General features: G+C 40.0%; 1 protein-coding gene across 6 annotated transcripts in view; it reads left to right on the plus strand.

The window, feature by feature from the left end:
- KLHL13 (kelch like family member 13) overlaps positions 1-17,179 on the plus strand; it is an 87,461-nt gene that overhangs the window by 8,934 nt on the left and 61,348 nt on the right. For 3 of the 6 annotated variants that reach the window (XM_082323143.1, XM_082323147.1, XM_082323144.1), the window contains exons 2-3: positions 1,397-1,461; positions 10,347-10,405. In XM_082323143.1, coding sequence (XP_082179269.1) covers positions 10,386-10,405 — 20 coding nt within the window. In that variant the 5' untranslated portion in view covers positions 1,397-1,461; positions 10,347-10,385. Of the gene's footprint in view, positions 1-1,396; positions 1,485-10,346; positions 10,406-17,179 lie in introns of those variants that run through there. The other 3 variants (XM_082323142.1, XM_082323146.1, XM_082323145.1) reach the window with 2 other exon arrangements.

Genomic DNA, 17,179 nt, shown 5'->3' on the forward strand with positions numbered 1-17,179 from the left:
TGCCACCAGAAACTACTTTGTAACTTCTTGCCTTTCTGGCTTTCTTCACCAAAATGACCTGTGTAAGATGCTTTCTGATGAATGGTGTCTGTCATTCCTGACGCATTAACATTTTAATTCTGGAACATGGGTCTTTCTGATGGCTGCCATGCGCAGATGTGCGTATATAAAAAGCAAAATAGTTTGACGCATTTCAAGGAGGAGTATCAAAAGAAAGCAAGCTTCATGAAATAAGACTGCAGTAGCCTTTCTAATCTTCAGGTAACTCCTTTGTTTTGGTTAAGAAGTTTGAATGTCCTATAGTGTTTCTTATCTGTTACTATGGGTTAACTTGTGGTTTCCTATGTGATTTTATTGTTAGTATTGTTTTAACTGGATGAATAACTTTAGGTTGGCAAGGGCTTGTAACTGAAAAAATATTGTTCGTTCATTGAATTATACCAATGACCCTCACTTATTGGTGCTAACTGAATGTGAGAATATGAGTTGCCAAGTGTAATGGTTCAATTTTCTCGTTTTCTGAGAGGAAACAGAGAGGAAGCGAAAGCTGGCAGCATTGTTGCCAGCGTTTCCTCACTCTGCTTTACGTTAGAAAGAATAAAAAAAATGACTGCCATTGCAAATGACAATACTGCTAATCGCTCTTTGCATTTTGGGGTGACTGGCTGCTTTTTTCCTTTTCAATTGGACATGCTATCTTTGCAGCGTTAAAAAGAAAAGCAGTGTCTCCTCCCAAATCCTGCTCTCCAGTTGTTCATTTTGGCCAGTAAGCTGGCTTCCAAATGGCTGTGAAACCTTTTGCTGTAATTTTGTGCTATTTCAGCTCCGTTGTGACGGGTGCTCGTTTTGCAAGCTCAGTCAGATAGCTTCCTGCTGTGATAGCAACTGTGGGGTGAATTTATGAAAAGCATGCTTGGCTTAGTACCATGATGCAAGGTATTACTTCTGTCAGGACTTCTGTACCTCCTGTGACTTGTATGTATTTAGTGTTTTACGTAAAATGGTGGCTCTGCTTCTGACATATACAGAGAGACTGTCTGACTAGCTTAAAAGCAAAAATTAGCTCTGACTTTTTTTTCTTCTTCACTATTGTCGAAATTGATTTTTATTTGAAGCTGTGGTCTTGCAGAATTGTGTATGAAATACTCTGTATACATGGAAAAGAGCGGGATGCCACAGATTTGTAGTGAGTTATGTGAACTTTCCCTCCAGGCAAGAAGTGGTGCTATCCAATTTTCCACTCACAGTGGAGATAGAGCTCAAAGAGCTGCAGAAGCCAATAGTTAACTCTGTTGGAGATGCTGTACCCTGCAGTTCTTTAAAATAACATCTACAGTGAATAATAGTGTGCAAACTTGTGTGACAATTTTTTTTTTCTTCCTGAACCTTGTTCTAGATGTCAAAATTAACCTGGACTACTTGGGAATGGCGAAACATAGCCCTGGGATCCTGCCATGAACAGTAAGAAAGTTGAGATGCTTTGTGTATGCAAATAATTATTTTTTAATGGCTAAAGCCCAATGAAACTGTTCCTGTTCAATTAACATAACTAGGCAACACATTGTGTAGTTCAATGTGCATGTGCTCCCAGCTTTTCATGCAATAAAGAGGCAGTACAGTAAGTCGGAGGGGTGGCTCAGTAGGGGAGCACTCTTTGGGAAGCAATGCTGGGGAAGTCTCGGCAGCCAGTGTGACACTGGTGGTGGGAAGGCTTCTGTGGGTGGTGCGTTATGAAATTATTGAGGTGGTAGCTGAAAGATGCTTTCCTGTAATGTGTAATTATATTGTGCGACTCCATTGTTATGTAGTGTATAATTATATCGAGACTCCATTGTCACGGGATATCTTGAACACAAATTAGTTTGAAATGTGATTAGACAAATTAGCGGAAGTAAAAAGTGAATTGTGGAGTGGTAAAGACTGCATTCTGGATGCAGTTTGTGGGAGGAAATCCCTGAAACGCTGGCTGAAGGAAGCTGTCGTTTTACTCGCGCTGCTCCTGAATTGACTGCTGTTAGGCAGGTAGCTTGGCTAAACAGGTCTTTGGTTTGACCTTTCATATCTGACTTCTGTGTGGTGCTTTCCTTATACGAAACTTAGCATTTAATAGACGTTGATTAAATGGTTCATGTATCCAAGAAAGCAGACACCATTAAAGATATTCTTGAGTGCTGATCAAAATATTCATATATTTGTGTTGTTGGTAGCCTGAAACTTTCTAGTTTGAAGGATACATAAATAAATATTTATGTATGTACATGCTCTGTATTCTTTATATAGCCTTTTCCAGATGTTGCAGTAGGCATCCTTAAATTGATGCATTGAAAATTATTCTGATGAATTTTCCCAGTATAAAATAGATGACTTATGAGAGACTGTGTGGGTGAGTAGCATGCTTCTAAAGTGTAAATTTTCAGCAGACGCTGTTGATGCTATTTGTCAGCCTATACCGGGACAGAAATTAGAAGGCTTTTGTATTGTTAAATATCATGATTTGGATATAGTCAATTGGAAATGAACAGCTCTTGGAAACTCTTGTATCTAAACTCTTCACAGTGGTTTAAATGCTTAACATGCAAATGTTCAAATGAAAAATGTTCCGTTTTCTTTTGTAGAACTCTCTGGCTGTGTCATGTTTAATTCTTCCATGGGAGCAGTGTTTTACCCACGTCTTTCAAAAGCTAGTTGATATACTTGAAATGTTAGGCAATGTTAATATCTTGAAAATCTTATAACTCTCCTTTGATGAAAACACTGTAATTGTTAAATTGTTGTGGATCAAATTGTGTAGCCTTAGGTCATTTATTAGAACAATTGATAAAGACATAGGAAGCTGTTTAGTTCTTTGTACAAAATAGTGTATGCAACACAAGGAGATGCTGTTAAGACTGCTTTCAGCTTTTGGAGAAGTTTGTTCAGCTTAGCTGAAAAAGACAAATGTATATATTTGTAGATTATTAAATGGCTTTGAAATCTTACTAGAATGCAGCTAAAGCTTCAGTTTACTTTTTCTGATCATGGATAGACTGAGCTAACAATTTTAAGCTGTGCTGCTTGGAGGTAAAACATTCATTCATTTTAAACTGTCCCATTTAGCAAGCTTCACTGCCTGAAAGGTAAGCCAGGGAACTTTGCTGTTCACAGGTTTGCTCAGACCGAAACCGTGTGATTTCTCGTGGCGTTGAGAACAAATGTATGTAATGTTAGAGAATAATCACGCGTGTACAGTGTAGTTAAGAGGAATTTTAAGGATGGAAATTATTCTTGGTACAAGTTGAGACATCTAGAATAATCTTGAGTTTTTTGTTCCCTGCCAGTCAGTTACCTAAAAGTTGTGTGGCTTCTCCTCTGGCTCTTCTTCTTTTGAGGTGGTAATTGGTGCCAAAAGAGCTGGACTGCTGTTGTACTGGTGTTCAAGGTCCTTGTGTTTGGGAGGTCCTTAACGTCTGTTTCTAGGACAAGTAGCACTGGAAATCCAAATCTCATCTTTGCTATTAATGCTGTAGTGTTAGAAGATGTTCATATGCTACTAAGTAATAAGCTAAATTGCTAACATGTGAAACGCATCTTATTCAACTCTCATGTCATTTGTTTGGCTTTTGATAAGCCACTGAGTGGTGTGTGCTATGTTGTGCTCTGGATAGCCTCATGACCTAGTGTTTCCTGAATTATCAGTTCAGTGGTTGTGTCTTTTTAAGGTATGGTCAAAATACCTGTTGGAAAACAAAGGAAAACGAATGCCTTTAAGTTGATCTGCAGCCTCGTGTTCCCCTAGCTTCCACCTTCACCTGTTAACAGCAGTCTGGAATTAGTAAGCTTGCTGACGGTGATTGGTGTTTGAAATCATGCTGACTAACTTGGTCCGGAAGCATTTTTCCCAGGCCTTTATTTGCATATGTAGATTTTTTTTTTTCCCAAGGATGTGGTTTAGATGAAGCCTGCAGGTAAAGGATGTGGCTGATGAGAGTAACAGCAGGTGGGAAGGCTCGGAGTTCAGTGGAAAGTGATTCCAAGGTGGCTTGTCACATGGATACTTGAATGGCAGCTTAAGGAAATACCATGGATTTAGTTTCTCAGTGAAGCAGGTGGCTCTGATACTCTGGTGCGTGATATAGGAGACGGGTACCAAAAGGTTTTACAGCAGAAAGTTGGAAAGTGGGCTTTAATGTTCTGACCTTTTTTGCTTTTATTGTTGGGTAATGTATGCTGGCTATCCAAAAGTCACTTTTGAAGACTGGAAGATTTCAGTCTACTGAAGTGTGCATTATTTTACTAGGAAGCTTCACAGGATTTCACCCCCTGTTGTTATCACTTGTTTTCAGCCTGGTATGAACTGGCCTTTCCGTTAACCCTTCCAGAGCAGTATTTAGTTGATGCCTCTAAATCTGTGGCATATACTCCACAGAATGGAGCTCCTGACAAACAGAAGCAACCCATGTAGGGTAAGAGCCATAACGCTGTACTTTCAGGGCTCTCGAGAGATAATGATTAAAAACCTCCTTCCAGTCATAACCATGGAGGCAGAAGCCCACATTGCCTTTAGTAGAGGAGTGGCATGGAAGGTGCTTGCTTTATAGTCTGGACACCCACAAACGGGAGTTTGGGCATCGTCATCAGTAGGGACCCGCTCCGGATTGTGGCTGTAGTGGCAGCAGTAGGAGGACAACAGCATTTTAGGCAGCTGCCACTGCCAGACCATCTGGGTGCTATGCACAGCTCTGAACAATGCTTGGAGCTGCAGCTGTGGATGAAGAGATGGTGCAGATGTTTGGGCCAAGGGCAGAAGAGACCCAGCATTGCTGCTGTCCAAGCAGCAAAGCCGGTGTGAACTCAGGAGAGTTACTAACCTGTCAGGTCTGCATGGCTCTGGCAGGAGCTGGCTTGTCTCACTTGTGCTGTCTGGTGTTTTGGGACACTGGTCCCTGCTGCCTCCTTGTTCCCTCCCCGTGTTGGCACCTTAAACTCCTTGTCATTATGCCGTGTCATCTGCAGCTGCCTCCTTGTCCCCCTCTCCATTGGTCCCAGGCTAGGATCGCTGTGTGTAGAGCTGGTCTTGTTAGGGCTCAACCTAACTGGAGAAATGCCCATTCCCTGGGGCTGGATTATTCTATGCTGTAATTGCTGCAGCTCCTGATTTTGAGAGCATAATATAGGGGCATCCAATATGGCATAGCATTTTCCTGCTGCCTATGGTGCCATTTTAAACTGCAGGTGTCTTCCTTGGATGTGATTTATAAGCAGTGTATTAATGGTTCGATCTTCAGAGACCTATTTTCTCTTGCTATATGAGTGAAATAGTATACTAATGAGGAGCTTGTTTTTTATACATAAAATAGTACCAAAGACTTCTAAGCTTGTGTGAACATGCTGAAGCTTGGTTTATTTTGTGTTCCTAAAATAGGTCAAATAAAATTTTTAACCTATTTGTAAATTACATTAACAAAGGATATTATGTAACTGCAGTTAATGAGCTTGGTAGCATTGCTTTTGGTGGATAAAACTGCTTCACTTAATGCAATTGCTAAATTTCCGTTAGGATAAGATCTGTTCTACCTAGAGTTGTATTTCAACAGTTTATTGGCTTCCTTTATGACACTGAGTTTTTCAAAATGCAGTACCTTGGTTGACTGAAGCAAATTGGTAGCTTCAATTGTATCTTCTGTAGTCTAAGATACAGGGTGTCTTTTGTGCATGGACTTGATTTTTATTGAAAATGTTTAAATACTTATATACTACTAGTTTGTAGGTGGAAAATACTAACGATTCTACTTGTCAATTATTGATTATTGATACTTGATATATGTTAATGCTGCTCTCAGGTAATGCAGCTCTGCCCATTATAAAAAATGGGAGGCTATGCTAAGGTCCAGAAACGTGTACAAAGTTCACGCTGAAAATGCCTATGTCAGGCTATTCTACATCCTACTTCTAAGATAAAAATGCCTTTTTAGGCATCTCTGTATTTAGAGAAAGATTCTCTTATTGCTCCTTATTTAGAGATGCAAGCAGCTCTTTTAAGAGCATGGTTCAATGTCCGATGTAATCAGCTGCTGCTAAAAGAGACAAAGCTGCTTTCTTCTGCTCGCCGCAGGGTTGCTCAGTGGGTGCCGGGGATGTGCGGCTGCCGCCCGGAGAGTGGGATCGCCTTGCTGGTCTGGTGGGAGGCAGCACTGGCTGGGCTGGGCACCGCTTGCCCTCCCACAGCCATTTTCTGTTGAAATGTAGAGCTGGTTGGTTTGTTAGGTTCAGCACGGGGTAGGCAAGTGGTAGTTAGGTCAGACTAAGTGTAATTCGGAACTGTGTCCTTCGTTAGTGTTCCCAGGCTAGAATTTAGCCTCTTGCTCCCTGTGGATTTAGTCAACAGTCTGTTTTTCAGCAGTTCTGTTTTGTTATGGTTTTGATTTTCACTGGCTACTGTGCTAGAGAAAGGACTGCGTTAACATTGTGGGTCAGGCTAAATCACAGCATCTTCTGGCTTTGTGATTTCTGAGCATCATTTGAAAACAGCTTGCCTTCTGTAGAAATGACAAGTTTGCTGAGGTCGGTCCTCTGACCTGACGAGTGGTTTTTTCATATTCACTGTATGCTCCTATGATTTCCACTGAGGATGCATGGGCTTGTTCATTTAATGGCTTCCTAGACTGTGCCCCGCACACTTTATTGTACACTTTGACATGTCTTGTGTCACTAACTTGCTGTTTCTGAAGAGCTGACTGTAATTGATACAAGTAACCTATATAAGCCATGTGCATTGTCTGTCAACTCTGAAATATCTAGAGCATTCCGATAGAAGATGAAATATAGGCATAAAAATAAAATAGTTTCACAGGGTGTCCGCTATAGGAGTTGTGTGCACTGGCGTATGACCAACACATGTACTGTTTTTATTTATTCTGTGGAGTTGGAAGTAGAAGTAGTTTAACTTCTCTGCGAAATGCTAATCAATTTTATATGGGTCTTAACCACACCCCTTTAAAATTATCTTTCTAAACCCATGCTGAAGGTCGTTAAAACAAATATAACGGGTTATATAGGAAACTAATAATTATTCATAAATATATATACTTGCTTTTGCATATCTGAAAGAATGAGGGCAAAATATAACAACAGCAACAAGAGCAAACACCACAAACCAAAGAGATCCGTGGGGCTTGCACAGCAGTGAGAAATTCAGCCCCCAGCGCCTGGCAGAGGGAGGCAAGTTAGTGCTGGCCATCAGAGTTGTGCTTTCCATGGACATAGCGAGTAGCCATGAAGTTGTAAGTGGAGGTGTGAATTTGTCGTGTTTGTGTGTTGGGCATGTGGAATCAATGGTGAGAGGATGGAAAAGTTGATAGCAGCTCTGTTGTTGAAGCTGAATGTTAACTAAAACTTTTCCGTATGAAATGAGTATGAAAAGTTTTCTTTTTAACACGGAATTTGAACTATCTGAATTTCTGTGGCAATGAGACTTGGTAAATATTCCTCATGCCCTTGCTGAAAATCCGCCGGTTACCACTTTTAGAACTTCTGTGCATCAGCTTGCCCATCCTGCACTATTCATTTTTATAATCTTTAGTTTTCTCCTATGTACAGGAAAAAAAATACCTGTAGCATTTCTCATGAGTTTCTACTGCAAGCCAGCCACACAGCTCCAGAGAGGTAGTTTCATCTGTCCCATCAGCAGTGGTTTAAAAAAAAAAAAAAAAAAAGCCCCAAATTTTAAAGAAAGAAAAATTCAGCTTTCACGTTGTGGTATAATTGGCTCAGCTTTCTTTCACAAGCAGAGTAATGTGAGCGGATAACATAAGCTGTTCTGCTAAAACCTCATCCCAGAGAAACCTTCAGGTGAGGGGAGGAGATACACAGATAGAAGGGATTTCATTTTTGAAGTCACTCTTAATGGCTTTTTATTTGAAACTAGGCAACAGGGTTAAAGTTACTAGAGGTAGTACTGACCGTATGTAAATAGCTTGGCCCATCTAATGTGTTAAACAGTGTCTGGAAGAAGATGAAACTGATCTTTTCAGGAATTCAGGTCCAGTATTGTTGGGTACAGCATGAATTTACTGTGTGCTACTAACAGTTGCTTCTCCAAAAACTTTAACAAACCTGCGGCTAAGTTGGCTTGGAGTGACCTGTTTAGGGAAATTACGTGAAATGGAAGGATTAAAAAAATGTACGTGTAGTTAATAGCTGAAAGGTCAGGTTTCCTTCCCAATCTTTAAGCAAGCTGGAGTGAGCAGTATAGTTGATACATACAAATAAGCAACCCTATAAAAGCCCACATCAAAGGAGGATGGTTTTGACCTCACTGAGCAGGTGTATGGAATGAAGATGCTTAACTGTATACACAAACCCATCTGCAGTGTACGCTTGCCCAAGAGGAGGCCAACTTCATTTATTTCTTAGAATTAATTTAATCCCAACCTTAGAGTTTTGCGAAGTTGAGGGCCACCTGTCTTTTGATCCCTTCGTACTGTTGGGTAGCTTATTTGCCTCATCAGAGCAGCCCGTGCAATGCCCACAGGATGGTAAAACAAGGAGTGAGACTGCAGTATCTGTCCTAATTACATTAACCACGCTGCACATCACGTAGGACTTTGCGAGTAACTATTTCTGAGCATGATGGTAGGAAAGCAGTTGAGATGAACATGGTACCTTTTGAACATGTTAGTTTTATGATGCAGGATAGATAAAACATATCCTATTTACTCGGCAGACTTCTTTAATAGAGGAAAACCTGGAGTTTATTTGAAAGAAGAGGATGTCCCAAGGTGCAGCAACACCAGGAGTTAAGAACCACCTTATTCTACCACTGCTCTAGCATCAGTGGGAGGCAGTGGGCAAGTCAGATGCTATTAAACAATTCTGTTTGATGCCGTCTCTGTTAGGCATGTTTAAAGTATTGCAAAGCACTGACTGAATTTGTAATTCATGCTTACAAATATTGTGTGCGATTTCTTTCCACTAAATAAGTACATCTTCTTTAACAAAATAAAATTGTAGACAGGCTCTTAAATTAGCATTGCTTGTGAACTACTCTCTGAAGTCAGGATTTTATTTGTAACGGTACAGAGCAATTGGAGGGGAGAGGATGATTTGCAGAAGTTTCTGTTTTCAGTTATATGTAAACTGACCTGTGACTTCAAATCTGTTACATAGATTTACTGTTTTCTGATCATATTTAAAAATACTAATTTACTTTTGTATGTTAAGTATTAATTAAGAAATAGGAATTTCTGCTCTGGATTGTGAATCAACAGTAAATTGCTTTAAAGAAATATCAAATTCATAAGGCTACTAATTTTTTGTCTTTCACTTATGTTTATCAATGTAAAATATATAAAAGACCAAAAATCAGAAGTGTGGCTTGTTTCAGGGGTATTGCGTAGTTTATATTTTGCAATGTTTGCTGCTAAATGATGTCAGCGAATTGCAATGTTACAACTTCCCAATGTTGCAGTGACCCAAGTAACAAGCCATAGGACAAGAGGCAACGGCCTCAAGCTGCACCAGGGGAAGTTTAGGTTGGATATTATGAAAAACTTCTTCCCTGAAAGGGCAGTCAGGCACTGGCACAGGCTGCCCAGGGAAGGGGTTGGGTCTCCATCCCTGGAGGTATTTAAAAGCCGGGGAGATGTGGTGCTCAGGGACGTGGCAGTGCTGGGTTAACGGTTGGACTTGATCTTAAGGGTCTTTTCCAACCTTAACAGTTCTATGATTCATGAACTTTATTACTGTCCCTTCAAGTGGAAGTACGAGTTCACAGACTCGAATATAGTCTGTAGTCTTTGATTAATGGCTGTAAGATATCGTACTCTTGAGACATAAAAAAAAATTGAACAAGGAGTTTTTGATCAACTATATTAGACTTTAAAAATGGAACTCATTAAAATTTTGGCCTCTTCTGTACAAATTAATGTGATTACGTCTTGCACATAAATAATTCGAGCTGTTTCCCTCTTAAAATGAAAGGTGGCTTTAATCAGTCACAGCTTCCTTTTTAGTAAATTGTTCATGGGATAGGCAGGCTCAGGAACAACTGGGTTAAACCAAGAGATTATTTGAAAAATCTAGGGCATGTGCTCTCTCTGTTCACTTGATTAGTTTTCATAATTCATCCTTGTTTCCACAGCACAGAGCAGTGTAATACATGCAAACAAGAAGCAGTTTTCTTTTGTGCTCCTTTGTCTCTGTAATTTTACTGGAGAAAGTTAGTCAAATGGGGAAAAAGTCGTATTTTGTGTGAATGTTGGGAATGAATCTTGGTTTGTTTTGTGAAAATCCGTGGGATCTGAGAGGCAGATGCTATTTCGGGATGTCTGTCTGTGACTCTGCTTCAATTCTTTTCTGTTTGACTACAGGTGCATGAAGAACAGAGGAGATATTTCCGCTTATCAGAGATGATGTGGAGAGACACTTTGTGAGTAACTGCTGTGTGTGTTCTAAAAAGCCCAAAATGCTAATGTGGGATTTTTTTTTTCCTAACTTAGAGTAACTGTGCCATTTGCCTAACAGTTTCATTTGGTTCTGGAAAGCTGTGAATACAGAGCCCTTCATGGAAACCACAGACAAAGCTGATGGTTGAAATAAAGAGCTGGAAGACAGGGCAATAGAATATGTATGGTTTCATAAATGTTTAACCATGATGCCGAACTTTTCTACAGTGATCAGTCTACCAAAGGCTTTTACTGTTGACTGCTGTTCTAGACATTAGTAAAAAGCCCTGACATTGGGGATGTGTGTATGCGTATGTATATATATATATATTACTTTATTTAGTAAGGTTAACTCTGTACTTACAGAAGCTCTTCTGTCAAGCTTACAGGTGCTACCTATTCTACATGACAGGTTATTAACACTTTATTGTCTTTGTCTAATTGTGATTGGAAGTCTGATATATTTGCTGTACAGAAGATGGGAATAGTAGCAGTCGATAGAAGCTTTCCTGAAAGTTTTCAGTTCCTGTCTGCTGGAACACAACAATGTTCTGGGAGCATGCAGTTAAACTGCGCTCCCAAAATATTACGGGAAAGGAAGAACCTCTATGTCAGAATATAACTGTAGCTACACAAGTACTTAAAGGATTTACTTTTGTGGAAACAAGGGCATTTTTTATGATCGTAATTAGGTGATGCAATGTCTTATTTGTCAGATGGACTCTATAAATACACTATGTTTCTAGTGCTGTGGACTCATCAGCCAGCTCTTCCCCTTGGGGCGATTAGTCCCAGTGTTTCCCTTTTTTGCCAAATTTCCAGTAACAGTTGAGAATTAAAGCAGCATGTTATTTTAGGATTTTCCATGATAGTCTTTGTGCTTATTTTTTTTAAGTATAGTACGAGTAATGTGGTCTTGAGTGCTTTCTTTTAAACCATAAGTTTTGATACTCTGGAGCTACTGCTTTGTTCTAATGATAATTATCTAGGAGAATGGTGCCTTTGTGGACAACTTCAGTGCTTTTCTTGGCACCGAAGAGCTCAAGTTAGAAGAGCTGGTCTTACCTCAGGCACCTCGATTTCTAAATTTTTTTTTCGCATGTGTAGTATTAATGCTACACCATGAAATTTTTTTCTTTTTTTTAATTGAAAAATATCCTTTTATTATAATAGCCTACTCATTGACTAAACTCCTAGGTAGGAGCTGGTTTCGATTGTTACATGGGATTTGACTTTTTTGTTACCTAGATATAAGAAAAAAGTTTTAAAATGGTTTTTAGGCTTCCCTCATCCTGGAGCCCTTTGCATATTTTCCTAGATACGGTTTTGTGATTAGTAGTTTAGTAACTCCTTTAAAAAAATTGTTGTTCATGCTTAATTTCCTCATTCTGGGATGAGGTTCGGCACCTGCAAATAGTGGCTGGTAGTCTGTCTTGCTTTCAGTCAAGAGAAAATCTGCTTCAAGATAATATTGGCTTGCAGTCATCTTTCCCTTGGCTTCTTCCAGCCTCTGCTTGCCAGTTCAGGAAGGCTGCGGGAGGGTTTCTTTGTAGTGGTGTCCTGGCCAGGTGCTGGATTCTTTACGAAGCAACAGGAGGAATCCTTGTGCTGGTCCAGCTGACTTACCCAGGAAATACAGTGTTGGTTTGATTTACTCTGTGACCTTGAGATCACTCTCTTGTGGCCAAAGTCCATGCAGGCTTTGTCACAGTTGGCTGAGTAGTAGTGATAATACAGAATATTATTTAATAATAATAATAATAATAATATAACTTTTAAGGATAATAATTAATATTTTAAATAAAAATATTGCGTTCTGTGATGCCTTTTGTGGATAACCAGAGTAGTGGAGTATTTGATTTCTCAGTCATGGCACGCGTTGTTCTCCTTGTTTTCAGCTTCTGGTCAGGGCTCAAGCAGAGTCCCTGGATTAGATCTCGTGGGCACAGCTTCCTTCTGCAGGTCCTTGAACTGCTCTGGTCTGCCCCTGAGACAGTCATCTTTTGGCAGTCCCACCTCTGACCCTGTAAGTCAGGTAGGACTTGTGCAGGGGTCTACTACTTCCCTAGGCTGCTTCCCTTGTGGATAACACTGTTTTTAAAAGTGTCCCTGTTTAAATTCTCCAAACTCAACAACAGAGATTTCTGCTGTTAGTAATGAGGTGAGGGGATATCACCAAAGACTTGGTTTGGTTCGGATTCTTTTGTTTCAGCTTTCCAGGCTGCTTCCTTAGGGCAAAGGAGCTTTTTCATAACTAAAAATCTTTATCTTTAAAAATAAAAACGTTCTTTAAACTCTAGCTGTAGCTTTCTAGAAGGTGTAAGGGTGAATGAAGGAAGTAGAAGTTGTGTGGCCACCTGGTCTGTACAGGCTTGCGTAAGTTTGATGTGCTTTAGACAGGTACAGTGTGTTAGCCAACTCCAGTTGTATTTACTTGCCAGCTGGGTATCACTCTATAGAGCTTGGAAAAATTTGCAGTTGAGAAATAACTGCATTATTTTTTTAAATAAGATATCTTTGTTATTATCAACTTAATAAAACTGGAACTTGATTGTACTGTTATTTTTTTTTACAAGAAATATAGTTTAGGTATAAATGTTCCAAGTATCAGTCTACATACCTTAAAATATTTTTATAGTGATGCCACAGTTACTGATAATACATACATTTTTCTTTGAGTGTATTTGCAGATGCTGACTATCTTTTGGTGTGGTAATTTTCAGTAAAGGCTCTGAAAATTACATGACAGTTATTTTGTGGGGCTAGCATTGAATTTGTACAGATGGTTGCTGTTAAGGACCTTTTAGTTGCATAGCAGTCAGCTTTTCATGGTCTTCAGCATATGGCTGGGTCAGGTTGTGCTCTGATACTTCAGAGAGCGGATAAGGCTTACAGCCAATGACACCCGCTGTGAACAGTGTTTCTGGATTTGCCTACATTAAGACTCCTCTGTGTCAGCGTAAGTAGCTGCGATAACAGGTAATATCTATGTGGCTAGTTTCGTTAATTCTTATGGGATATTGCAAGGGCGAATATGGGTAAGATATAATGGGATAGCTTATGAATTGAATAGAGTTTAGTCCGAGGTGCAGGAACTGGTTTCTTTTCCCAGTTCTACATGATCATAACCTTGGCTTTAACCTCTGTGCTGTAGTATGTCTTTCTGCGAGTGGTATTTATGCAGTTATATGAAGTTTGTGGGATGTACAATGGAAATAGCTGTTTACCTGTTATAGTTTTTATCATGCTTTATTACTGTGCAGTTTTGAATGTACAGGATTTCTCGTTAAAAGTAGAAAAATGTTTCACCTTTGCTCAAGCAGCAAGCTTTAAAGGGTTTAAAATATATACTGCAACTTAGTCCATTAAGTTCAAATGTGGCTTTGTTAATAAAGTGAGAATGTACAATAAAAGCTTTTTCACCTAGTAGTATTGACTCCTACATTCATAGACTTAAAAGATATTAATTCATAAGTATATTGGATAATATTTAACTTAAAATTGTAGAAATGAAGTGCTTCAACCAAAACAGAGATGCACGCCCATTCCCGATGCTGATTTTTTTCCTGACAGGCTGAATGAGGGTGCCTTGTTCTACTTGACATCTGCCCATGTCTGAGTAAGTCTAATTTGTACAATAGTAATAGGTACTTGAGCTGTGCCCTCGGTAATCAGTAGATTAGGGGTGTATGTGACAAGTTGGACACCGAAGGGACATGCTGTATCTAAGCTATTCAGTTTCCTCATGAATGGACTAATATGTTCCATTGGCCTTCCCTGATCTTAGTAACCACATAAAGCTTTATGCTCTTAAAATAACTGACAGTCAGCAGCTGGTTTCTTACCAGGATTTTTTTCACCGCGAGTGAGGAGAAAGTGGGATCCAAATGTCATGAGTCCTGTTGTCTTATTGGAGATAATACAGTTGTTTTTTTTTAACTTATATTTGATGCATTGCTTCTGTGTGCCCTTTTTTTTTTTTTTTTTTTAAATGCAATGCTCATCTAATCAAACTTTTGTCGGTGGAATCAGTTTCACCAGCGTGGATTTATTAAGCGTAGGTGGCGATGAATGAGCTTTAAGATGCTGAAGTTGTAGCCATAGGTGACTTATATTGCAGAAAGGGTTTATGAGGGATGAAAAATGCAGATGAAATGCAAGTCCTTTACAGAAGGATGTAAACGTTTTGAGAAAACTTTTACATCAAACCGATTGCATATTTTTGGACCAGTTAATAAGCTTGATAAAAGTTTGTTTCATCTTGCCATAATTATGTGAGAGTTTACATTTGGTTCATTGTGCAAATCCAGGCATGAAACAGTTGATCAGCTAACTTGAAGTTAAAAGACTATTTCATTCAAAACAATGCTTTGACACACGCATCTCAGCGTTGCAAAAATTCTGCTTTCCGCTACTTTACTTTCAGTGCAGTGGGTTGAGCCTGTCTTGCACAGTGCCCTGACCTGGTGTCACATGCAGCTGCTTGTGGAAATGGGTGACTTTCAGGTCCCTGCCCCAGTCTTGGGAATCATAGAATCATAGAATCGTCAAGGTTGGAAAAGACCCTTAAGATCATCGAGTCCAACCGTTAACCTATCACTGCCAAGTCCACCACTAAACCATGTCCTCGAGCACCATGTCTACCCGTCTTTTAAATACCTCCAGGGATGGAGACTCAACCCCTTCCCTGGGCAGCCTGTGACAGGTATGTTGCAAGTGCCGGAAATGTGATGCTGTGTAACAGGGTAGTTTTTTCATCCTTGGAAATCTTCAGGTAAAAGCTAACTTTGCTGGCAGTAAAATAAGGGCATTGAAGAATGGAAGGGAAGGGGGCAAGGGAGAACCCTTCTGCCACCTCTAAGGCGTGTTAGGTGCGTGGGACTCGCCAGCCTGGTTCTTCCCAGCTTACTGTCCAAAACCTGAAATACAATCTGAAATGGTGGATGTGGAAAGAGGTGCCCCTTCTGCTAGAGTCTGGTGAGACGTGTCTGTGGGGTCTACTGGATGTGAAGTATTGGTGGGGAAGAGCTCTCTGTCTCTGCTCTTGGTGAGGCTGTCGGCTACAAAGCCATAGCAGATAGGCTGAGGGGTTAGTCTAGACACAGGGGTATAGGTTGGAGGCAGTGTCATCGTCAAGGTCATTGGCGTGGGAAGAGTAGCTGATTTGCTTCAGATAAACTATAGAAATAATGTACAAAGAGAGGAGGGATCTCTGATGGTGACTCGTGGCTCACGCAAACTAGTGGATTGGAGTTTGAGTGAAAGTGCGCTCCGAGCTTTTAAGTCCAGCTTTTATCCTGCATGTCACTTAATGAGTGTATAAGCAGACAGGTTTGGTTTTAAACTTTAGTTACATAAATCTTTATATAAAATTCCACTCTGTGCTTGCCTTGAAATTGAACAATGACTCTGGTATTGTCAGACTTGTCACTCTCAGAGTTCAAATTAGGAAGCCCATAACTGCCAAAACACGGACTGACTTGAGAGCCAAGATCCGTTAGGGCACAGATGCCGGTGTACTTACGCAATGAAATAATCCTGTTTTAGCTCAGGAGCACAGAAGCATGATTGTGCTCCTACAAATGTTATGCAGAGGTTGAAATTGCTGAATGATGTTGAGATTATAGGTTTGATTGCATTAAGACTCTCTAAAGGTTTTTCTTTCCCCATGTAACAGCTCTAGAGGCTTATTTTGCTGTCTGTACAATGTCTTATTGAAGGTTGCTGTAGTTATGCAGTGAAACAGTTTTTATTCTCATGTGGTGCAGGCGTCCTTCTGGACTGTTTTGGGACATGTTTTAGGATGATGAGGGCAAGGCAGTAGATCTTCTGGGGCTTTATACTCTGCAGATTAGTAGTATTTCCATTGCCAGTTTGCATCCCGCATGTTAGAGTGTATTTTTCACAAGCCAGATGCATACGTTGCCTTAATGGTGCTCTATTGTGTGCTGTGCAAGCTAGTTTTGCAGTAGAATGATTTACATAAAACAAGAATGACTTGCACTGATTTTAAATACGGTTTTGTGTTATGGAGTTCAGTGTAGTGGATCCTGTTCTATTAAACAGTCTCGCTTCCTTTTTAGTATATGCGGTTTACCTGAAATTATGGTGCTTGTAAATGGCATTTCAGGAAGTCTGAACTGATCCAGCATATGCCTACTGCTGAGTTTTAATGAACTCCTATGTGCAATATGAAGTGTGTTGGTTTTTTAGTAACAGAAGCTTCCTTAAATTTTAGACTTTGGACAGTTTCACACCACTTGTTTGTTGTTTTTAACAACAATCTCTTGCTTTTGCTTCAAGGAACCAAAACTGAATAGCTTTGGAAATGGTATGTTGATTTTTTTTTTTTTTAAAATGTAGTAAGGAACACTGTCGTAGTGTCTTTTCAATTAAAGCGAAAAATCCATGGGGAATCTTTTATAAAATGTTTGTCTGATGCCCTTTTTAACACTTGCTCCTAAGCAACCCTGACTCAACAGATGTTGCATCTGGGTGTTTGCAGCTGGATCATAATAGCCTCTGATGGAAAGGCCTGAGCCTCTGCTGTTATCGTGCTAGCAGAGTTCTCGGCAATCAGCTTGCTTCTCTCGTCATGTTTAATTTTGGTGGCTTTTGAGCAGAGATAATCTGCTTTTTGTACTGGGTTTGCAAGAGGCGAAGTGCTGCCTTAACAATTGCTGCTTACTTGCCCTTGTAATGCTTACCTGTGCTCTGTCAGCCTTGAGCTCCTGGTTCCTGCTGCAAAGGCTTACGGA

This window comes from Platalea leucorodia (assembly GCF_965183815.1).
Source record: "Platalea leucorodia genome assembly, chromosome: 10".
Classification (NCBI taxonomy): Eukaryota; Metazoa; Chordata; class Aves; order Pelecaniformes; family Threskiornithidae; genus Platalea; species Platalea leucorodia.